Source organism: Rhynchophorus ferrugineus, unplaced genomic scaffold (genome assembly GCF_030347505.1).
Source record: "Rhynchophorus ferrugineus isolate W39M unplaced genomic scaffold, kcgeb_rfMv2 rfM5, whole genome shotgun sequence".
Classification (NCBI taxonomy): Eukaryota; Metazoa; Arthropoda; class Insecta; order Coleoptera; family Curculionidae; genus Rhynchophorus; species Rhynchophorus ferrugineus.
In genome coordinates, this window is record NW_027472584.1 from 25,997,607 (window position 1) to 26,022,821 (window position 25,215).

The window sequence follows — 25,215 nt, forward strand, 5'->3', positions numbered from 1 at the left end:
AATCATAGTTTTTACTTTTTTTTAATGATTTCATGATAGGTAATCTTTATTTTAATGGGTTTATTCAAACTATTAAAGAAATAAAATTTTTTATTGAATTTCAAAAACTGTACATTACAATAACACACTAGAAGAATGAGACAGATAGGGTATTCATAAAAAGTAAATCAATATAATTAGTTTTGGTAAAAATTCTTGTACGAAAAAAGAATGAATAGCTACTTATTTGTATATGTATATTGGACATATAAACAAGAATAATAGGAACTATTAATCGTGAATAATTAAGTCTTTCATCGAGTAAATTGCATCTTAATTAAGAAAATGAAAACTTTTGACTAAAATATAAGTTTCGCAGATAAAATATCATTTTATTTAATATATATCTATGTCTAAATTCTAAAGATTTGCACATGATGTAAAAATTGGACAAGATTTCTTAAAAACACTGTTTAAGCGAATTTGTTTTAGAAAACCCTAAGACTTTAAGTATGTACAGCGTTGAGATAATATATATTTTGCTACTTTTTAGAAATATCTACACGCCTGTAGAGAAAAAGTAATTTTTGTTATTGCATGAATATGATCAACAACTAACTACGTTTAGAAATAGAGTTTGTTGTTGATAAAAAAATTCATTGATAGAGTTAGTGTCTACTGTAATAAATAATTATTTTTTCTCTTAAACATATTTTTGACAATGTAAAAATTTCTAGAAAACCACTAATTCACATACTCAAATTTAAGGCTTTAACAATCGATTTTATAATAATTATTTTCATTTAACTTTGTTATTATACTCTCAGTACAATATATAAGAAAAAGGTGTTTTCATATATGCATACGTACAATTCAATATATGAAAAATTTGGACAAAAACCAAGAAGATACCGACATTATTTAGAATATCCGGTGCTAATAAGTTCTCTTCTTCTTATTGCTTGAGAGAAAAAAATGGTGACGGTTTTCTTCTCAGTTTTCTTGTTTTATCTTACATTAGGATGCAAAAATAATTTTTATTCCAGTGCAACATTAATACACTAAGGCCTGGATCAGTTATTCATATTTCTTAATGCTTATATAAGGTCATTAACTACTAACTTCAAATAAATGTTTACTATTAAATTGGTCAAAGCGCAGGTATTTGTATTAGTTTACTATACTTGAATTCAGTTCTTCGAAATTTGTTTGTTTGACTGTTGATAAATTAATATAAAGAAATATTTGTACTATGAATTCAAGTGTAGATTTTGGTAATTATAATCACTCTATTCTTGTGATGATTTGGCGTATATTAGTAGAGTTCATTGTAATGATGCAACGAACAAAATTTGTAACAAGTTAAATTGTCTTCTTTCTAGCAATTGTTTTGTACCTTTTTATGGCACTGGGACCTACTTACCAAAACTATTGTTGCAATTATTATCATAAATTTTGTTATTAAAATGTTCAAATAAAATGAGTATATGTATACCTGTTATATTTGCTTTAGCATTACATAAAACATCAAAAAGATTTAAAGAAAATACCATTGACGTTACAAGTGTTCTTATTAATTATATATGTCTGTAAAAAGTATTAAATACACATTATAGTTATTCAGATAAGCCCAATAAAGTAAGACATATTTTACTTGCGCAATTATACATGAAAAATCACAGTCATTTACTAGATGAAAAAATGAGCCCGTAAGTTGGCATCTGCAGCTTTTTCAAATGAAAAAAACCCTAATAAAAACTAAAAAATATCACACATCTAAGAAGTCTTTTAGAAGCGTAGTTCTCCTCTTTTCAGCTATATCCATTTGGTTTTCTAAATCACCTCTATCGGTTGTCTCCGCCCTTTCTATCTTCCAGCTTAGGTTCTCAATCTCAGCCTCCAGTTGTGCTTGCTGATATTCAAATAGTTCTTTTCTGGGTCCTGCATCCATGTAATAGGCAAAAGGATATGTGTATTGTAATGTATAACGACATTTAGCTAGGAGGTTAGCAGCGGTAAATAAATACTGCCAATCTATCCAGGTACCTAAGAGATTGAGAAAAATATATACAAATTAGTCATTAAAAATTACAAAAACATACCTAAACCAGACATAACTTTTTGATTAATTCTTGCTCTAAGCTTCTCTAATGTCTGTTCCTCTAATTTCAATGACTTGGAATGGTTCTCCCATCTTTCATAATAATGTAGGTATTTTTTCAATGCCTCTCTGGCTTGTGCATGAACCGATTCATGAGCAATATTTGGGTTTTCTCTATACCTTGAGCATTCATAATATTCTGAACCATGAGATTTCCAATCACCCAGGCACATCCAGCAGAAATCATGTTTACATTTATAACATTGCATGTGATTACATCCTCCATTTTTTTCTATGCATATGTGGCACTTTGGACAGTCTTTAGTGTGAGCACTAATGTAATTTGCTGTTTCACTATCATCTGCACATTTAGTTAACCACTTCTTTATCACTTGACAGTCAGTTGGTGCATGATAATCACATCCACATCTACAATATAAAATAATCTATACATTTAATATTACCCAGTTTAATTACTATAACATTACCTAAAACAAAAAATTGTTTTACATTGATCACAAAAAGCCCTTTTGGCTTTAATATCTTTGCTATAAATAATAATAGAACAGTTAGGGCCAGGACAGAATCTTAGTTCTGGATGTGATTTTACATAATCTTGAAAAGTAAAATGTTGATACTTTTCTCTGATAATTGTTTTATGTTGGAGATGTTTTAAAACAAAATCTTCTGGAGCTAAAACTACACAGTCTCTTGCCATGCAGCTAATAGCAGTGGATATTCCCTATAATTATCATAATTAAAGCAAATAAATCAATCTCAATATAAATGTATACCTGATTAATTTGAACTTCAAAATGCATAGTCCAGCAATCTTTGCAGAACATATGAGAACAAGATAAGTGGAAAAACCTGTCCACATGATGCAATGTAACACATACAGAACAAGTTAAGTGTGTTGGAGAAAATATTACATTCTTTGGAGGGCAGGGTGGATCTATTCTAGCTGAAATAAGAGTTTGTTGTGGGTTTTCTTCATATTTCCTAATCACTTCTATAGAATTCCAAGAATGGCTATGTAGTAAAACCTACAAAGACATGAAACTCATATATAGTAACTAATTTAATAAATAACTCACTTTGGCTAAAGGAAGAGAAATTCTAAGGTGATTACTGAGATTTTCAACAGTTTCATTAAGAAGTCTTTCAACTTCTTCCTCAGACAAGCATTTGTATTCAAAATATTCTGGGTCAGTTTTCTTTGGATCTACATGTTCAACATCGCTATCTTCATCTTTATAGTAATCATTATAATCTTCATAACAATCTTCATTGTCAGAGCAATCCATTTCTGAATCATTTTCATGAGAAGCTGCCATTTCTTCAAGCCCTACCTTTGATATTTTAATGAAAAAACCGGATATATCATGAATTCATTCTAAATGATTCTTCTTTTAGCTAACTTTAATAAAGATTCATTTAAAAAAGTAATATGGCCTCTCAAATGTAAAAACTATTCACCATGAAGCTAGTCACCTGTTTACCTTTGGGGGTGTCAAATCGCCATTTGCAAAACAATGTCACATAGGAATATGTCAGATTGGAGACCATATGTTATTAAATACTGCTGCCATCTATTATACTCCCGCAGATGTAACTAGGTGTAAAGTAATTTGCAATCAAGGAAGGGAACTGACATTATTGGATACTAGATGTCTTACATGAGAGATTCTGCAAATTATGTCCGAATTGATTATCGATTTTCTTATATTGAATTATTGTAAAACTGCCAGCTAATTGATTTAAATAATCATTACATTTGAAGAAGTTTAAATTTATTATCAAAGAATATAGATGGCCCTTTCTCAGTGTTCTCTCATAATATTTGCTAACTTTAATATTCACATAGTTTTTATTTCAATATTGATAATTTTTAATGAAACTGATTATATATAATAAATATTTTCTTTTTATCTCCGAATATAATTGTCTTTGTTTTACATACAGATTAGACAACATTATCCATAGGAATGATTATATTATTAAATAAACTCTATTGGGTTTATCAAGAAGGTCGGTTTGCTTTAAACTCGTTAGTTTAAGTTAGTAGATTGTTATGATCGGTCATAAGATGAAGTATATTGTTGCATTTTTGTTATTCACATTTGCATATTGTGATGATTATTTATTTACAACAAAATATATTGATATTCCTTTAGATCATTTTAGGTAAGTGAACAATTAAAATTAGGTAAAAAATTAAATGTTTTTATGTATAATGTACCGTAGTATTGTACACGCAATTGTACTCCATTGTTACCTTATATATTCAGATAATTCATTTAAGTTTGTTTTGGTTTTATATGAAATTTGTGGCAGAGTTAAGTATTATTTTTATGGTGCGGCTTTTTTATACATAATTAAATAGCTAAGCTTGTGGGTCTGTAAAATATCTACGACTAAGGTCTACAAATGTCAGATAGCAGGTCTTGTGAGATGGGTTAGTTAAGCATGAAATTAAATATTGATAACGTGACTGATGAATGTATTTGGATGAATGGAATAGATTTATTGACAGTGTTGAAATATTTATTTATATATATATACATATATAATTTTTTTAGTTTTACGAATAATAAAACATTCAAATTAAGATATTTAGTAAACGATAGCTATTATGTTGTGAATCATCCCATATTTTTTTATACCGGAAATGAAGGAGATATATCCATGTTCGCTCAAAACACCGGCTTTATGTTTGATTTGGCTGAAAAATTTAATTCCTTGATCATTTTTGCAGAACATAGGTAAGCGTATCAATTATTAAAGCAAATTCAGATAATACTATCATTTTTGTAGATTTTATGGGGAGACGTTACCCTTTGGCAATGAATCATATTCATCGCCAGAGAATCTCGGGTACCTCAGTGCCCAACAAGCTTTAGCCGATTTTGTGTATTTGATCGACTATCTCCAAAAACAATATCTTAATAGTACGGAATTGGAAAAGTTACCGGTCATTGCGTTTGGAGGATCTTACGGTGGAATGCTCTCTGCTTGGTTGAGGATGAAATATCCTTATAGTGTTATCGGAGCCATAGCTAGTTCAGCGCCTATTTGGCAGTTTAAAGGTTTAACAAATTGTGAGAATTTCAATAAAATCAATACGGATGTATTAAAAAGTCTTGGATCCGAAAATTGTGTTAATACAATCAAGAAATCATGGGCGATATTAAGGTGGGTGTAAAATAACGAGCAATTAAAAAAAATGCAAATAAATATAATGATTGCTGCATTCCTATGTAAACATAGTTTTGAAATTATTTACAAAACATTCGTTGTAATATTTATGCTCGGTAATTTCGTTTAAAATAATTGCAAGTAGGCCATGCTAATATCTCTTAAATTGATATCGGTTTGAATAGCAATCTAGATACTTATTTTAAAGTATTACATATATTTCCGATATTTACATAAAGATTATTATAATGATCATTATTATTTTATTATTCGTCATAGAAAAGGTTAAAATTCATGGAACTGAATTTATTTTTAATCTTTTTGAAACTATAGGCTGTGTAGAAAGTATTGGAGATTAGTTATATGACACCATTGTATTTAGTTGATAAATTTAGACATTTAATATGAGTATCGTGACCAGACATGATTCTATATGTTTTAATTTGTCTTCTTTTGTTTTGGATGTTGAAAGATATACATGAATAAGTCACTCATATGAAGGATTGTTGTTTCTGGAAAAAAAATTACTGGTTATTTTGATTGAATTATTTGTTTTTTTTTATTTAGATCAAAAACAAATAGTACTGATGGGAAAAACAATGTGTCACAACAGTTCAGTTTGTGTAAAGATCTACAAAATTCAGATGATGTCGAGACGTTGTTAAATTGGTTATCCGAAATTTACACCAATGTTGTTATGGTCAATTATCCGTATCCAACAGATTTTTTAAATCCACTGCCCGCAAATCCTGCTAGGGAATTTTGTAACAGAGTCGACAATATTAATTATAAGGATGATACTGGTCTGATACAAGCGTTGGCAGCTGGAGTGGGATTATATACGAACTATACTGGCATAGTGAAATGTAATGATATTCTCCAAACAGCTACATCAAGTCTTGGAGAAACCGGCTGGAATTTCCAGGTAAGGAACTCAAAATATTTTTTATGAAATTCGTCCACAATTTTCAAAGTTAATCATGTTTATCTCATAACAGAGTAAAGAGAATAATGTAAAAATGATATATTAATATTAATAAAACTTGTTTTGACAATATTTTCAATATAAGATCTGAAATATATTTAATATATAACATTAATTTGAGTAACCAATGTCTGTATATTAGCGTACATGCAATCTGAAGAAGTAACACTCACTAACCATTTGTAAACTTTACTTTTTTATTATTATAATAAACATTAAATTTTAATATACATTAAATGAAGTAATACATATTTTTATATTAATTAAAACAATAACGAACACAATTTACTAGGTACTTTATTTTTTACAATACAGAAATTATGTAAAAGTAATGTATTTACAATGATTGAATAAACTATAGACTTGTCACAACTTAGGTCTATAAAGTAAATAACTAAAATAATTCATAAAGGTCCAAAGGACGAATTGTCATGTACAGTCTATCCAAGTTATTTTTGTACATACGTCATCTAAATTTGTGACGTCAAAACGTCGCAATGTTGCCGTATCTACTCTGAGTTTTAGTTCAGTTTGGCTTTGATATACAACAAAATTCTGATTTTAATAAAATAATTAAACAAAAATACTGTTATCAGATATAATTTATTTTAACATTGTTGTAAATTTAATGCATATATTATCGAAGGACTTAAAACTATTATTAAGTAAACAGTTATAATAGTTTGTAGAATTGTGTTTGATTATATTTACATAGAACTCTTTTCCATACCACGTATGAGTTAGAGTTTTAAGCGCGTTTTTTATGTAATTGTATCCCTTGGAGGCCTAATCCCCTCATTAACAATTGTATATCCAAGTAACTATTTACTTTCATTAGAGACCGTATTTACCTTTTATGCTTAGTTCTTGTGTCCTTTGGTGCAATTTTTCCTTGTAAAAAATTTTGATGTCACTGTATTTCTCCTTAGTTTGTTCTGTTAATACCTGTATACATATTTCTTGATAAAACTAGATTTAATCACTGGATTCTCCTTAATGCATTTGTCATATCTGCAAAATAGTTACTTTTCTATCTCTCCTGACACATTTTAACCTTAATGCTCATGTATATTCTGAACAATTACACATATATCTGTGCACATAACAGGTCAATTGAAACTTCCCCGGCCTACCATAGTAAAACACATTTTTTTGGCAAAATTAGTTGTTTTTATTAAACATAATTCCCTTCAAGGGTGATACACTGATTATAGCGACCCTCCAACTTTTCGATACCATTTTTGTAGTACGATTTGTCCTTTGCTTCAAAATAGGCTTCAGTTTCGGCGATCACCTCTTCATTCGATGAAAATTTCTTCCCAGCGAGCATTCTTTTGAGATCTGAGAACAGGAAATAGTCGCTAGGGGCCAGATCTGGAGAATACGGTGGATGAGGAAGCAATTCGAAGCCCAATTCATGGATTTTTGCCATCGTTTTTATTATCGTTGCAACATTTGTTCACTATTCCGTTATTTGTCAATTACTTCTTCGATGTGTTTGATCGAGTTCATCTAAACCAAAGGTGTTATTAACCATTCCTGTTTCCAGTACGAAGTACTATATATCTGCGATGAATTATTAATAAATGTTATGACTAATAAAAACTAATCAATTGTCATTCCAACCTTTATCTTTTTCCATGAAGTTTTATTGTCATGACACTATTTTTATTATCATCTTACCATGAGTGACCATTGGGTATATTGGCCCATTCTGAAATATCCATGTCTCATCTAAATACATAAATTGAAATAATAAAGTCTTCCTTCATTTTATTATATGTTTTTAAAAATTGTATTGTTTTGAAAGCAATATCCGGTTCCATTAGACCTCTTCGGTACTTTTCAGACTCACAGTTTCCTTTGAAATAATTGTATTAAATTAGGTTGATATATAACACTAAATATGCTTATTTCTCTAATGAATTTTCCTGTTCCAAAGTAACTGATTAGAAACACAATTTATTCTGTCTGGCTTCGGAATTTTCAATCAGAGTAATAATAAGCAGCGATTTGAAATTTATCAAAACAAGGAAAGCATTAAAATAACGTTTGCCGGTTTATAACCTCGTATCACTATTAGTTTGAAGATTTTACATACGCTTGATAACCGAACGAATTTGGCAGGCTAATTCGGTTACACGTTCGAACTTATCAGACAGCATTGTGTCTCTTTTTAACTAGAATAAAGTGGAAAAGAAAATATTGTCTGATTCTAAAATGGCGTAGGCGGCAGGCAATATATTAAAATTCTTGATGACGTATGTACAAAACTTCTTTCTTTATTCCTGGTTGCTTGATTTGAACGTATTTTGTCTCTTCCTACTTCTAAAAATTCTTCCTACGTATAAGCTTCAAACCTGTCAAATTTCGAGGTTGTCGGTGCTACCGTTGTCCTAAAAAGGGAGGCAAAATTTTCGCTAAGCCGATTAAGATATATTTGTCTAAAGTCATGCTACCGATTGACATACCTCCGCGATTTTTAATTCTTGAGACACCTTTTACAGATCATCCATTTTTAGTCCTGCACCGATATGATAATGCCAATGTGTTCAACCGACGACGATATGTTCGAAAACAGCAAGTGGAACTTCCAGGAATTCTCCGATGATTGTTTCAAACAATTTAAAGTACGCCCGCTGAATGAGGAAGTACCAATTTTGGAATTCGGCGGTAAAGATATCGGTACCGCTTCGAATATCGTTTTTAGCAACGGGCTGTTGGATCCTTGGTCCAGCGGAGGTGTATTGCGAAACATATCAGACACAGCAGTGGCGGTCATTATTCCAGATGCCGCTCATCATTTCGATCTGAGAAGTGAGAACCCATCCGATCCGGAGACTGTTAAGTTCGCCAGGAAGTTTCATGAAACTCATATCAAAAGATGGTTGCACAAATTTTACTTGAACGGCAACCATATTTACAAATTCAAACAGTATGAATAATTAAAAATGAAATAATCAGATGAGATTTGTAAATTGATGACAAATAAAATTATTTTTTTTTTAAATTTGAAGTTTTTCTTTTTATTGATTTTTGGAACAAATTCATAGCCTTAACACAGCTTTTATAAAATGAAGAAACACCGACAGACCAGCTTTCATTAATTGAAGCAAGTAACATCTGAAGAATGCAGTGGATAAAGGAGTATTTCATCATATATCATAACAAAACCTTGGAATTTAACAGTTGTTTACTTTAGTACTTCGCATTATCACCAAACAAGAATTGAATGCTGGAGAATCATGTCATCCTGGCGCACAAAGATTTAAATTCGCAACGTTGCCAGTTTTTGCAATTTATATGTACATTTAAATGATGTAGTATGAAGTAAATATAATAAATTATCTTTAGTGTTTCTGTTAAGACTCAAGTTAACATTTTTAGTACATTTTTCATCTCTTTTAATATAAAAAGTGTAATATGAAGAACCTTTTATAAACATATTTCATATTAAAATGATCAGAGTATATGTGAGCAGCTAATCAATCATGCTGGGCAAAATGCATACATTGCTTTAATTAAAATACAAACTACAAAATACTATTTCGTATGTATTTAAAATATTTGAAAAAAGTTGATACCCTCGTTGAGAATTGAAGCCGCGACCTCCGTGTGAGCATAACGTTCTAATCGTTACACCATACAAACAGTTGTCTACTTTGTCTCTACAACGTCTCATATCACAAGGTTAGTTCTTAAAAAGCAAACTGAATGGTTTTTACACTAAATTACTTACGATTTCTCAACACATCATCTCAGGAATAACATTGTAAACAAATATCTGATTATTTTAGATAAAAAATATTTGTACGTGACTTTAAAATTTGAGCGTTTCCTTCGAATTCTCCCCCTTCCCCCCAACAGATCATGATTCATGATTCATAATCGACAGAGAAATCGGCGAACATACATTAAAAAAATGTATACACATCCGAACATAGAACCTCCTCCTTTTTCTACAGATGTCACTTTCTGAAGAATGTATCGGATGAAGCAGTATTTGACGATATGATTTTTTGTTTTGGATTAAAAAAAAAATTCAAAAAATTAATGGGCGTTACATGATTAGCGTTTATTAAAAGAAAAACTATTTATTTATGTAGTTATTTATTTATGGTATCATATCAGAACCGTAGAATTTAACAGTTAGGTTAGGTTGTTCGCATTGATACTTCGCATTATCACCAAACAAGAGTCTATTTCTGGTGAATCATGGCGTTTTAGCGCACAAGGATTAAAATTTGCTACGTTGTCAGTTCTTGCAAAATATACGCGCATTTGAAGAATATAATATAAATACCATAAATTATCTTGAATTCACAAATTGACCTAATATTTCCGTTGGGATTAATTTTTTGGTACATTTTTAGTATTCTTTAATATAAAAAATGTAATATGAAGAAACGTTTATAAACATATTTTATTTTAAAATAATTTTGAAAAGAAAAAAGAGAGAATAAAACAATATGTATTATTTGTGAATATATAAACATTATAATAAGAAATCAAAGTTAATGTCTGTTGTAAATTATTCGTATACTTGAAGAGTATAATATTTATTCTCGAATTCACAAATTAATCTAAGATCTCAGTTCAAATTTAACTAACTTTACTAACTCTACTGTCTATTCTTTTAAGTCTATATCTTATTGTGTTTATATATTAGGTAACTTATGCTTAGTTCTTATGTCCTTCGGTGCAATGTTTCCTTGCTTGTTTACTTTCGCAGGGTCAACCATGCCTAAAATATAATCAATCTGGTATAAGATTTGCAAAATTAAAAGAAGAATTGAATGAACGCATTTGGATGGAATGTTATAATAGATTTTTTGACAATATTCACAAAATCTATGATTTATCCATTACTTATTATCATTTATAATCAAAATATGAGCAGTACAAAAATTCTTAACCTGACATAACAAAGTTCTTACCAATACGAGGGTCAAATATAAAATGGCTGTTGTCCAACGTACTATGTTGGATACTACCTCTCGATTGCTGGCAATTGGCAACATCGTAAAATCAGGCGAAAACTATCAAAGTTTACCAAATACCGGTTATGTTTCTCCAGATTAAATTCTCCATGGCTTACCACCAATAGATATCACCGATCAAAATATATCCAATCGTTAACTGATTTAAGTTAGTATTGAAAAATAAACTTTCAGATAAATAATTTTCAGCTGTAGACAGTACATACTGTGTGATAAAAATAACAAAACAAAAACAATGTATATAAGTCGATATAATAAACTTAATCGTATCTATATCAAATATAACATTTTATGTGTCAAATAAAATGTTGATTCATTAGTTCGCGAATGGACTTTCCCGAACTTTCCGTAGTTCATTCAGGTGGCCGAATAACAAAATCTAATCCTTTTAGGGATAAGGCCTAATGATCTAATGAAAACTGTGTAATCTAGCACGGTTTCTAAAACTTAAGTGTTTGACTTTGTCGTATAAAAGATGAATACTTTGTCGGTAGGTTTGTTTGTGTGGATGTGTGTATGTGTGTGTGCTGGTTGTTGGTTCTCAAACTAACCTTTTTGGTTTACTCAAACTCCCTAACTTGGTACGACTGTGTAAACTACTTTAGTAAACGAAACCTTATGTGATCATTTGGGCATCTATTAATTCTCCTTGATTTTGAAAACGTACAAATATTATTAATAAAAATGTTAATCCCAAAGTTGATTTTAAAAAATAAATATTAATATATAGTGTTTGGTACTTTTTATGTTTAATTGAGGTAAATTTCACACTGAATATATTATAAACATTTTTTATCGTTACATAAATATCAATTTTATCAAAAATTTTTTTCAAAAATTATTTTTGTTGCCAAGTTTTCATAACTGTCCTCTATAGCCGAGGTTAAACGTCATCTGTCATTTAGTTTGTTTACAATACACGATATTGTCAGCGTCAATGTTTAACATATATATTATTCTCAATAAATGCTTTTTTTTTAATGAAAAAATGATCAGAGTACATGTGAGCACCTAATCGAAGCTGGGCAAAATACATACATTGCTTTGATTAAAATACAAACTACAAAATAATATTTTGTATGTATTTAAAATAAGAAATGCGAAATAGTTTTAAGCCGTGATTTTAAAATACAATAAACAAACAGTAGTATTTTTTTGTTTACAACAGTATTTTTATTGGTTTTATTTAAAATACAAATTATATTCTCAAGAATTAATTGATATATAAATACAAAATTACACAATACAATCTCGCATTTATTGTATTTAAAATACGAAATACGAGATACCCTTAATTAGCATATTTAAAATACACATTACAGGATTTTCAATATTTTTATTTAAAATAGAAATTATAATTTCAAAGTATATCTGCGTCAAGTATTTGAAATACGACTTACAAATTACATTTTTAAGAAATCATTGAAATACAAATGGATTGGTATTTCAATTACAAAATCAAAAAAATATTTATTGGTATTTCAATCACGTATTTAAATATATGGGATTTAAAATAAAAATTACAAAATACATCTGCGTCAAGTATTTGAAATATAAATTATGTTTTAAAAAAGTAATTAAAATAAAATTACAAAATATGTATTGGTATTTTAATTACGTATTTTAAATACTAGTGATCAGAGCTGTGAAAAATACATGCTTTGCTTAAATTAAAATTCAAATTACACAATACAATCTCGCATTTATTGTATTTAAAATACGAAATACGAGATACCCTTAATCAGGATATTTAAAATACACATTAATTACAGGATTTTCAATATTTTTATTTAAAATAGAAATTATAAATTACAAAGTATATCTGCGTCAGGAATTTGAAATACGACTTACAAATTACATTTTTAAGAAGTCATTGAAATACGAATGTATTGGTATTTCAAATACATATTTTAATTGCACGTATTCAGAGCTGGACAAAATACATACTTGTCATGCTCATGTATTTGAAATAAAAAATATAAAATAGTTTTAAGTGGTGTATTGATAATACAATATATAGTATTTTCACTATTTTCATTTAAAAGAAAAATTGCAAATTACAAAATCAAAAAAATATTTACTGGTATTTCAATCACGTATTTAAATATATGGGATTTAAAATAAAAATTACAAAATACATCTGCGTCAAGTATTTGAAATATAAATTATGTTTTAAAAAGGTAATTAAAATAAAATTACAAAATATGTATTGGTATTTTAATTACGTATTTTAAATGCTAGTGATCAGAGCTGGGAAAAATACATGCTTTGCTTAAATTAAAATTCAAATTACACAATACAATCTCGCATTTATTGTATTTAAAATACGAAATACGAGATACCCTTAATCAGGATATTTAAAATACACATTACAGGATTTTCAATATTTTTATTTAAAATAGAAATTATAAATTACAAAGTATATCTGCATCAGGTATTTGAAATACGACTTAAAAATTACATTTTTAAGAAGTCATTGAAATACAAATGTATTGGTATTTCAAATACATATTTTAATGACACGTATTCAGAGCTGGACAAAATACATACTTGTCATGCCTATGTATTTGAAATAAAAAATATAAAATAGTTTTAAGTGGTGTATTGATAATACAATATATAGTATTTTCACTATTTTCATTTAAAAGAAAAATTGCAAATTACAAAATCAAAAAAATATTTACTGGTATTTCAATCACGTATTTAAATATATGGGATTTAAAATAAAAATTACAAAATACATCTGCGTCAAGTATTTGAAATATAAATTATGTTTTAAAAAGGTAATTAAAATAAAATTACAAAATGTGTATTGGTATTTCAATTACGTATTTTAAATACTAGTGATCAGAGCTGGGAAAAATACATGCTTTGCTTAAATTAAAATTCAAATTACACAATACAATCTCGCATTTATTGTATTTAAAATACGAAATACGAGATACCCTTAATCAGGATATTTAAAATACACATTACAGGATTTTCAATATTTTTATTTAAAATAGAAATTATAAATTACAAAGTATATCTGCGTCAGGTATTTGAAATACGACTTACAAATTACATTTTCAAGAAGTCATTGAAATACAAATGTATTGGTATTTCAAATACATATTTTAATTGCACGTATTCAGAGCTGGACAAAATACATATTTGTCATGCTCATATATTTGAAATAACAAATATAAAATAGTTTTAAGTGGTGTATTGATAATACAATATATATGGTATTTTCACTATTTTCATTTAAATGAAAAATTGCAAATTACAAAATCAAAAAAATATTTACTGGTATTTCAATCACGTATTTAAATATATGGGATTTAAAATAAAAATTACAAAATACATCTGCGTCAAGTATTTGAAATATAAATTATGTTTTAAAAAGGAAATTAAAATAAAATTACAAAATATGTATTGGTATTTTAATTACGTATTTTAAATACTAGTGATCAGAGCTGGGAAAAATACATGCTTTGCTTAAATTAAAATTCAAATTACACAATACAATCTCGCATTTATTGTATTTAAAATACGAAATACGAGATACCCTTAATCAGGATATTTAAAATACACATTACAGGATTTTCAATATTTTTATTTAAAATAGAAATTATAAATTACAAAGTATATCTGCGTCAGGTATTTGAAATACGACTTACAAATTACATTTTCAAGAAGTCATTGAAATACAAATGTATTGGTATTTTAAATACATATTTTAATTGCACGTATTCAGAGCTGGACAAAATACATACTTGTCATGCTCATGTATTTGAAATAAAAAATATAAAATAGTTTTACGTGGTGTATTGATAATACAATATATAGTATTTTCACTATTTTCATTCAAATGAAAAATTGTAAATTACAAAATCAAAAAAATATTAATTGGTATTTCAATCACGTATTTAAATATATGGGATTTAAAATAAAAATTACAAAATACATCTGCGTCAAGTATTTGAAATATAAATTATGTTTTAAAAAGATAATTAAAATAAAATTATAAAATATGTATTGGTATTTTAATTATGTATTTTAATACTATCGAACCATGTACCTAATACGTCTTAAAATGTGTTAAACGGGCATTGTGATTGGGCGTGTTTAAAGACTTTGATAATGTATTCGTAAGTGGCGCGGTAATTTCGTAAGAAATCATGGATATGTAGGAAAAAATACTGATTTTTTTTCCAGGAATTTCGACTAGTCGAATTGGTGAATATCCCCAGCCTCTTATCTCGTTTTTTCTTTTCTTCTTATCCTTACACCATTCCCGAATACCGATATAATCAAGTGAGATTACTTAAGGATAAACTTTTCAAGCTTTCCCATTTATTTCCTAATTTAAGTCAGATACCTTTGATGTTGGAAATTTATATGCCGAACAGGGTACCTATTAACATGCCTATCAAAAATTTTAGTTTAAATTTGATGGCAATTTTAAAATATGACTCCGCGTTTACTGTATTTACTTTGCATGAAATTTTCAACGGCAAATGGGCTCGTTCACATTTTTCGTATGAGTGTTTCGATGCAGACTACGTAGGACCAAGTTTAAACGCCAAGATTAAGCATGCTTGAGTCCAGGTTAACGGTTAAGTAAATATTTTTGCTAGCTGCTCCCCATTATAAGACACGTTCTCTGCGCCTTATCTTTTAAGATTTTATAACATTTAATAAACATTATTTTGGAAAATAGCTCCGGCTGGCTTTAAACTGTGTATCTAATTTACCACAGGCTACAATATTTTCTTCAATCCACCTTGTTCGTCTCTCTTAAACGTTTCTACACCTGAAAAATAACATACCTTTTTTTAACATGCAAACGTATCTAGTTATATTATCTTTAAATCATTTTTATAATGACATACCATTAGCATAGTATTATTAGCTTAAATGAAATGGTACATAACCTGTCTAAAGGTAGAAAAAAAAGCGGCTGGAGCCATATCAGGTGAATACGGTGGTTACTTACGTTTTGTCTCCTCCCTTTGTTTTTTAACAGTCCCTCAAATTAAACAGGCAATTCACGTCATAGATGTCAAATATAATGTCAATACAATTCATAAAAGTGTAAAATTCGTTCTAAACTCGGAGTGCATTTTTTCCTCTCTTTTTACATTAGTTAAAAAGAGAGAGAAAGCTGTCTGATGCTATCAGAACATGTAACCGAATCAATCCATAAAATTCGATTTGTTTTGGTACTGGTTGACCCTGTTGTCAAACGTCTTCAGAATTCTTCAAAACGTTAGTGATATTATTTGATTATATTATTTGATATTATTAGATTTGATGCAACAACATTACATAAATTTTGATGACGTGTATTGGTTGTTTTTTTGGATAGACTATATGATATTGATATTATTGGATACGATATAAAATATATGAATATTATTTTCCTCATTGTTATATAAATAAAATAAGGTATTGGCAATCATAAAATAATAAATTATGGAATTATATTGTGAGGAACTTACATTATTAAATTAATCAAATTCATCAAGAACATTTTTTCAATAGATACCAATTATACGTCTCATAAATTCAAATATAGCACCTTTTTGTTTTTTGTCATTTACAGTTTGTAATGTTATGTTACGTCTCTAGATCTAGTCCATTATTCCAATAGTTACATCAAGAATTTAAACATTTTCTTTGATGTAGTACTACTATTCCAGATCATTTTTCTAATTTGGAGACTATGTTAATTCATTAGGATTTTATGATGAAATGAACAGTTAAAAAAATAATTGGTTACAATACTTTATAAATGTTATATGATTGATACATGAAATTTTCCGAAAGTTTAGAAAAAGGACTTTAAATAATAATTATTGTTATTTTGAAACTAAGTTACGTATAGAGATATACATTATTTTTTAAGGATACTAGAGATCGAATAAAATAAAACGATACTGTTGCGAAGTTCTCGAGGTGTAAAACTAACAAAACATGAATATGCCGCTTTCATTTTGAATCGTGTATTAGAAACAAGATTATATAGAAAGCCATGTGACGAACACACTTCACATCTCCCGGTCTGAGGGTCTCATTAGAGTATTGAGGGTCTTTCTAGTGACTTTTCAATAGTTAAGATGCTCCAGCCACCTGGTTTAAATATATATATATATATATATATATATATATATATATATATATATAATAAATAAATAAATATATATATATATATATATATATATATATATATATATATATACATAATATAAAATATATAATAATACAGAGATTTATTTTTAAAATTAGGCCCAAAATTTGTTATTGGAGGGGACTAATATTAAACACGCAGCTTGAGGTTCACGATTAATAACAGGAAACAAATTACTCGTACTAATTAATAGTACAAGCTCTATCATTTAGGGTGCGAAACTACTTATTGAACCACCGACAGTAATAAAGTGACAGAGATATCGGATTTTTACATTTCGAAAGGCATCTCATAAAACAAAATACAAATCGAGAGCTTGTGCGATCTATCGTCTGATCACACTCCAGTATTGTTAATACTATGCGTGACAATTCTGAAAGAAAAACAAAGAAGCCTAATCTTACTAACAAATTTTACTATCTGGGACACGTTTATATTTATAATGCAGGAAAAAATCAGTTTAAATGTAAGACCTAAAAGTATAAACGATCTTAGCAGGAAACCCGAAATATAATAGAACACATTCGGTCTGTTGCAAAAGAAGCTCCGACATCAAGAGAGAAATCAGAATATGAGTTAAATTACTCCTTTGTAATTAAAGAATTGATAAAAGAAAGACGAAAAGCCAGAAGAGTATGGTACAGAACCAGAAATGCTGTAGACAACACAATATTTAATAGAATTAGTAATCAGACAAATCAAAAGATTAAAGAACATAAACAGAGTTGCTTCCAAAAATATGTAAGTGAATTAAGCTCGAAAGCAGACAAGGATTACTCGCTATGGAAAGCAACTCGGAGATTTAAAAGACCAATTATTAGAGTACCGCCAATTAAAAATGATCGAAAATAATGGGTTCGACGCAACGATGAAAAAATATTGGTTTTTGAAAGGAAAAAATACCGTTGAAGCAAAAACTTGGCTTGATGCAGAGTCTCCGGACACTGCCTCAGGAAAATCAACCATCAAGGATTGGTATGCTAAGTTAGGGCGTCGTGAAATGAGAACCAAAGACGGTGAACGTAATGGACGCCCAAAAGTGATTGTAACCGACAAAAACATTTAAAAAATCTACAAAATGATTTTGAATAACCATGAATTGAAACTGAATGAAATAGCAGACAGTCTAAAAGTGAACGTGTACATCATTCATGAATATTTGGGCATGAGAAAGCTCTGTGCAAAATGGGTGCCGGGCGAGTTCACTTTTGACCAAAAACGACGACGAGTTGATGATTCCCAGCAGTGTTTGAAGATGATCAAGCGTAATAAACCCGAGTTTTTGCGTCCATATGTGACAACAGATGAAACATGACTCCATTATTTCACTCCGAAGTCCAATTGACAGTAATCCGAGTGGACTGCACATGATGAACCCGCTCCAAACTTGGGAAAACGCAACAGTCGGCTGGCAATGTAATGGCGTCTGTAATTTGGCATGCAATAATTTGACTACCTTGTAAAAGGAAGGACCATCAACAGCGACTATTACATAGCGTTATTGGACCGTTTGAGGGACGAAATCGGCGAAAAACGGCCGCATTCTAAGAAAAAGACAGTGCTGCTTCATCCACCTGAAAATGACAATATCCGTGTCACAAGTCAGTGAAAACGATGGCAAAAATCCATGAATTGGGTTTCGAATTGCTCCCTCATCCACCGTATTCCCCAGATTTGGCCCCCAGCGACTATTTCCTTTTTTCATATCTCAAAAGAATGCTCGCTGGTAAGAAATTTTCGTCGAATGAATAGGTGATCGCAAAAACTGGACCCTATTTTGAAGCAAAGAACAAATCGTACTACAAAAATGGTATCGAAAAGTTGGAGGGTCGCTCTAATCAGTATATTACCCTTGAAGGGAATTATGTTGATTAAAAAGAATGGTAGGCCGGCGACTTTTCAATTGACCTGTTATTCCAACCGAATGATATATAATCTGATTTCTTCAGTGGAAGTTACAACAGAAATTGATAACAACCTCAATCCTAAAAAGACTCCTGTAACTGAATATATTTCACTTGAGTTAATAAAAGAACTTCCACGAAAAACAATCATCTTGTTGACATATATATATACGATGCTTGTTTGAGACTGAAGCATGTTCTGGAATGTCTTGGTTGGGTTGGAAGGTTGCTCGAATAATCATGCTTAAAACTTGGATCTCTTTCGCTGCCACTTGCTATATCATCAATTAATCAAATTATTAGTATTAAACTATTTATGGAAACACCATATTGTTGCACGATGACCTCGAATGCAAATGGATGTACTAAGTTATCCAAAATTTCGGCTTACTTAATGAAATAAGGCTGCTAAATCACAACAACGTGGAAGCAATACAGCTACTGAACAACACGGAGGAAATCAGAAGATTGAAGCGAACCAAACCAGGTAAGGCTTAACTTAGCTTAAGTAGTTTAGTTTTATTTTAATTAGTCCTGTACTCGCCTTGCTTGTATGACAGAACAGTAGTAATAATATCATTTGTAAATTAAGATTTTACTAAGCATATCTAATGTTAGATGTAATTACTAAATATATATCTCGGTAACTAAAAGAGATAATTCAATATGCGAGACATATTCTTTTTAGCACAAAATATGTGAAAGTAAGGGAAACCTATTTTTCGAAATTTCGAAAAAAAAATTAAATTAGTGGCTGTCATAATAATTACGATTATTTTGAAATGTAGAGTGAGAGAAATTCTTAACCGGCCAAATAAAACACTTATTATCATGCATCATACGTTCGCATAAGTAATTTCCGTTTTATTTTCCCAGTTAAAAGTAGGGGTCGATATTTTCACTCAGCGTTTTCATAAAATTAAGTTAAAAATGACAATGCGAAAAGGTATAAAAATATTGTCAAGTTTGCTTTACCGATTTAGTTCGTTTAGTAACCTAATATAATAGTCCAGACAACGCTGTTTTTCACGATTCGTTACCAATGATCCTGATTTGGCTCTTCCTTTCTACTCAAATATTTCGAAAAAATAAAGAGAACACCCTATTTGCTCGAAAATGCTTTTTATTCTCTCGCTGTCTCTTGATACATAATTCCGTCAATTTCATAAATAAGTTTGTTCATTTGTTTTCTAATTAACATAATACAGAGTAATATATAGGGTGTTCTGCATAAATATTTTAGAACTTTAAGCTGTATTTTTGGATAAGAGGGTTGTCTTTTATATTTCGGGATTTAGAATTAATTCAATCAGTGATTATTTATCACAATGTTTTTATTGATTATCTAGATAATTTATTTAAAATATGTTGTGTAAGAATATATTTACGACTCTTTTGTCGTTTAAAATCATTTTGTTGTTAAGACATTTATTATCAATTTCTCTGTAATATTTGATGGATTTTGTAGATGTTATTACGAAGTAATTGTTATACACAGAGTTGTTTTTGTTGAATAATGAACCTAAACTGTTTTTTTTGTCCGAAAATACTTTTTATTCTTCTGCTGTCTTTTGATAGATAATTCTATCAATTTTACAAATAAGTTTGTTCATTTGTTTTCCATTTAACAGAATATAGAGTAATACATAGAGTGTTCTAAAATTATTTCAGAAGTTTTAGCCGTATTTTTTCGATCAGAGGGTTATCTTTTATATTTCGGGATTTAGAATTAATTCAATCAGTGATTATTTATCACAATGTTTTTATTGATTATCTAGATAATTTATTTAAAATATGTTGTGTAAGAATATATTTACGACTCTTTCGTCGTTTAAAATCATTTTATTGTTAAGACATTTATTATCAATTTCTCTATAATATTTGATGGATTTTGTAGATGTTATTACGAAGTAATTGTTATACACAGAGTTGTTTTTGTTGAATAATGAACCTAAACTGTTTTTTTTTGTCCGAAAATACTTTTTATTCTTCTGCTGTCTTTTGATAGATAATTCTATCAATTTTACAAATAAGTTTGTTCATTTGTTTTCCATTTAACAGAATATAGAGTAATACATAGAGTGTTCTAAAATTATTTCAGAAGTTTTAGCCGTATTTTTTCGATCAGAGGGTTATCTTTTATATTTCGGGATTTAGAATTAATTCAATCAGTGATTATTTATCACAATGTTTTTATTGATTATCTAGATAATTTATTTAAAATATGTTGTGTAAGAATATATTTACGACTCTTTCGTCGTTTAAAATCATTTTGTTGTTAAGACATTTATTATCAATTTCTCTATAATATTTGATGGATTTTGTAGATGTTATTACGAAGTAATTGTTATACACAGAGTTGTTTTTGTTGAATAATGAACCTAAACTGTTTTTTTTTGTCCGAAAATACTTTTTATTCTTCTGCTGTCTTTTGATAGATAATTCTATCAATTTTACAAATAAGTTTGTTCATTTGTTTTCCATTTAACAGAATATATAGTAATACATAGAGTGTTCTAAAATTATTTCAGAAGTTTTAGCCGTATTTTTTCGATCAGAGGGTTATCTTTTATATTTCGGGATTTAGAATTAATTCAATCAGTGATTATTTATCACAATGTTTTTATTGATTATCTAGATAATTTATTTAAAATATGTTGTGTAAGAATATATTTACGACTCTTTCGTCGTTTAAAATCATTTTGTTGTTAAGACATTTATTATCAATTTCTCTATAATATTTGATGGATTTTGTAGATGTTATTACGAAGTAATTGTTATACACAGAGTTGTTTTTGTTGAATAATGAACCTAAACTGTTTTTTTTTGTCCGAAAATACTTTTTATTCTTCTGCTGTCTTTTGATAGATAATTCTATCAATTTTACAAATAAGTTTGTTCATTTGTTTTCCATTTAACAGAATATAGAGTAATACATAGAGTGTTCTAAAATTATTTCAGAAGTTTTAGCCGTATTTTTTCGATCAGAGGGTTATCTTTTATATTTCGGGATTTAGAATTAATTCAATCAGTGATTATTTATCACAATGTTTTTATTGATTATCAAGATAATTTATTTAAAATATGTTGTGTAAGAATATATTTACGACTCTTTCGTCGTTTAAAATCATTTTGTTGTTAAGACATTTATTATCAATTTCTCTATAATATTTGATGGATTTTGTAGATGTTATTACGAAGTAATTGTTATACACAGAGTTGTTTTTGTTGAATAATGAACCTAAACTGTTTTTTTTTGTCCGAAAATACTTTTTATTCTTCTGCTGTCTTTTGATAGATAATTCTATCAATTTTACAAATAAGTTTGTTCATTTGTTTTCCATTTAACAGAATATATAGTAATACATAGAGTGTTCTAAAATTATTTCAGAAGTTTTAGCCGTATTTTTTCGATCAGAGGGTTATCTTTTATATTTCGGGATTTAGAATTAATTCAATCAGTGATTATTTATCACAATGTTTTTATTGATTATCTAGATAATTTATTTAAAATATGTTGTGTAAGAATATATTTACGACTCTTTCGTCGTTTAAAATCATTTTGTTGTTAAGACATTTATTATCAATTTCTCTATAATATTTGATGGATTTTGTAGATGTTATTACGAAGTAATTGTTATACACAGAGTTGTTTTTGTTGAATAATGAACCTAAACTGTTTTTTTTGTCCGAAAATACTTTTTATTCTTCTGCTGTCTTTTGATAGATAATTCTATCAATTTTACAAATAAGTTTGTTCATTTGTTTTCCATTTAACAGAATATAGAGTAATACATAGAGTGTTCTAAAATTATTTCAGAAGTTTTAGCCGTATTTTTTCGATCAGAGGGTTATCTTTTATATTTCGGGATTTAGAATTAATTCAATCAGTGATTATTTATCACAATGTTTTTATTGATTATCTAGATAATTTATTTAAAATATGTTGTGTAAGAATATATTTACGACTCTTTCGTCGTTTAAAATCATTTTGTTGTTAAGACATTTATTATCAATTTCTCTATAATATTTGATGGATTTTGTAGATGTTATTACGAAGTAATTGTTATACACAGAGTTGTTTTTGTTGAATAATGAACCTAAACTGTTTTTTTTTGTCCGAAAATACTTTTTATTCTTCTGCTGTCTTTTGATAGATAATTCTATCAATTTTACAAATAAGTTTGTTCATTTGTTTTCCATTTAACAGAATATAGAGTAATACATAGAGTGTTCTAAAATTATTTCAGAAGTTTTAGCCGTATTTTTTCGATCAGAGGGTTATCTTTTATATTTCGGGATTTAGAATTAATTCAATCAGTGATTATTTATCACAATGTTTTTATTGATTATCTAGATAATTTATTTAAAATATGTTGTGTAAGAATATATTTACGACTCTTTCGTCGTTTAAAATCATTTTGTTGTTAAGACATTTATTATCAATTTCTCTATAATATTTGATGGATTCTGTAGATGTTATTACGAAGTAATTGTTATACACAGAGTTGTTTTTGTTGAATAATGAACCTAAACTGTTTTTTTTTGTCCGAAAATACTTTTTATTCTTCTGCTGTCTTTTGATAGATAATTCTATCAATTTTACAAATAAGTTTGTTCATTTGTTTTCCATTTAACAGAATATATAGTAATACATAGAGGGTTCTAAAATTATTTCAGAAGTTTTAGCCGTATTTTTTCGATCAGAGGGTTATCTTTTATATTTCGGGATTTAGAATTAATTCAATCAGTGATTATTTATCACAATGTTTTTATTGATTATCTAGATAATTTATTTAAAATATGTTGTGTAAGAATATATTTACGACTCTTTCGTCGTTTAAAATCATTTTGTTGTTAAGACATTTATTATCAATTTCTCTATAATATTTGATGGATTTTGTAGATGTTATTACGAAGTAATTGTTATACACAGAGTTGTTTTTGTTGAATAATGAACCTAAACTGTTTTTTTTTGTCCGAAAATACTTTTTATTCTTCTGCTGTCTTTTGATAGATAATTCTATCAATTTTACAAATAAGTTTGTTCATTTGTTTTCCATTTAACAGAATATAGAGTAATACATAGAGTGTTCTAAAATTATTTCAGAAGTTTTAGCCGTATTTTTTCGATCAGAGGGTTATCTTTTATATTTCGGGATTTAGAATTAATTCAATCAGTGATTATTTATCACAATGTTTTTATTGATTATCTAGATAATTTATTTAAAATATGTTGTGTAAGAATATATTTACGACTCTTTCGTCGTTTAAAATCATTTTGTTGTTAAGACATTTATTATCAATTTCTCTATAATATTTGATGGATTTTGTAGATGTTATTACGAAGTAATTGTTATACACAGAGTTGTTTTTGTTGAATAATGAACCTAAACTGTTTTTTTTTGTCCGAAAATACTTTTTATTCTTCTGCTGTCTTTTGATAGATAATTCTATCAATTTTACAAATAAGTTTGTTCATTTGTTTTCCATTTAACAGAATATAGAGTAATACATAGAGTGTTCTAAAATTATTTCAGAAGTTTTAGCCGTATTTTTTCGATCAGAGGGTTATCTTTTATATTTCGGGATTTAGAATTAATTCAATCAGTGATTATTTATCACAATGTTTTTATTGATTATCTAGATAATTTATTTAAAATATGTTGTGTAAGAATATATTTACGACTCTTTCGTCGTTTAAAATCATTTTGTTGTTAAGACATTTATTATCAATTTCTCTATAATATTTGATGGATTCTGTAGATGTTATTACGAAGTAATTGTTATACACAGAGTTGTTTTTGTTGAATAATGAACCTAAACTGTTTTTTTTGTCCGAAAATACTTTTTATTCTTCTGCTGTCTTTTGA

The 25,215-nt window shown here is 28.3% G+C and overlaps 2 protein-coding genes across 2 annotated transcripts; one reads left to right on the forward strand and one right to left on the reverse strand.

The window, feature by feature from the left end:
- Positions 1 to 77: 77 nt before the first annotated feature.
- ari-2 (E3 ubiquitin-protein ligase ari-2) lies at positions 78 to 3,631 on the reverse strand. Its single transcript, XM_076405275.1, has 5 exons — positions 3,178 to 3,631; positions 2,875 to 3,126; positions 2,569 to 2,822; positions 2,082 to 2,509; positions 78 to 2,025 (listed from the first exon to the last, which is right to left on the reverse strand). Exons 1-5 carry the CDS (start codon positions 3,415 to 3,417, stop codon positions 1,748 to 1,750), a joined length of 1,452 nt encoding a protein of 483 aa, XP_076261390.1. The 5' UTR covers positions 3,418 to 3,631; the 3' UTR covers positions 78 to 1,747.
- A 526-nt stretch (positions 3,632 to 4,157) lies between these two features.
- On the forward strand, positions 4,158 to 9,273 carry LOC143197108 (lysosomal Pro-X carboxypeptidase). Its single transcript, XM_076405278.1, has 5 exons — positions 4,158 to 4,267; positions 4,663 to 4,845; positions 4,898 to 5,275; positions 5,846 to 6,203; positions 8,786 to 9,273. The coding sequence occupies exons 1-5, from the start codon at positions 4,170 to 4,172 to the stop codon at positions 9,206 to 9,208; spliced, it is 1,440 nt and encodes a 479-aa protein (XP_076261393.1). The 5' UTR covers positions 4,158 to 4,169; the 3' UTR covers positions 9,209 to 9,273.
- The last annotated feature ends 15,942 nt before the right edge of the window (positions 9,274 to 25,215 follow it).

Bases quoted from the DNA above. Each gene is read 5' to 3' on its own strand.
- ari-2 (XM_076405275.1), bottom strand. From the start codon at position 3,417: ATGGCAGCTTCTCATGAAAATGATTCAGAAATGGATTGCTCTGACAAT. The intron at 2,823-2,874 runs GTATACATTTAT...TGATAATTATAG, and splicing joins TTGAAGTTCAAATTAATCAG to GGAATATCCACTGCTATTAG. The intron at 2,510-2,568 runs GTAATGTTATAG...TTTATATTGTAG, and splicing joins AAAACAATTTTTTGTTTTAG to ATGTGGATGTGATTATCATG.
- LOC143197108 (XM_076405278.1), top strand. From the start codon at position 4,170: ATGAAGTATATTGTTGCATTTTTGTTATTCACATTTGCATATTGTGAT. The intron at 4,268-4,662 runs GTAAGTGAACAA...TAATTTTTTTAG, and splicing joins ATTCCTTTAGATCATTTTAG to TTTTACGAATAATAAAACAT. The intron at 5,276-5,845 runs GTGGGTGTAAAA...TTTTTTATTTAG, and splicing joins AAATCATGGGCGATATTAAG to ATCAAAAACAAATAGTACTG.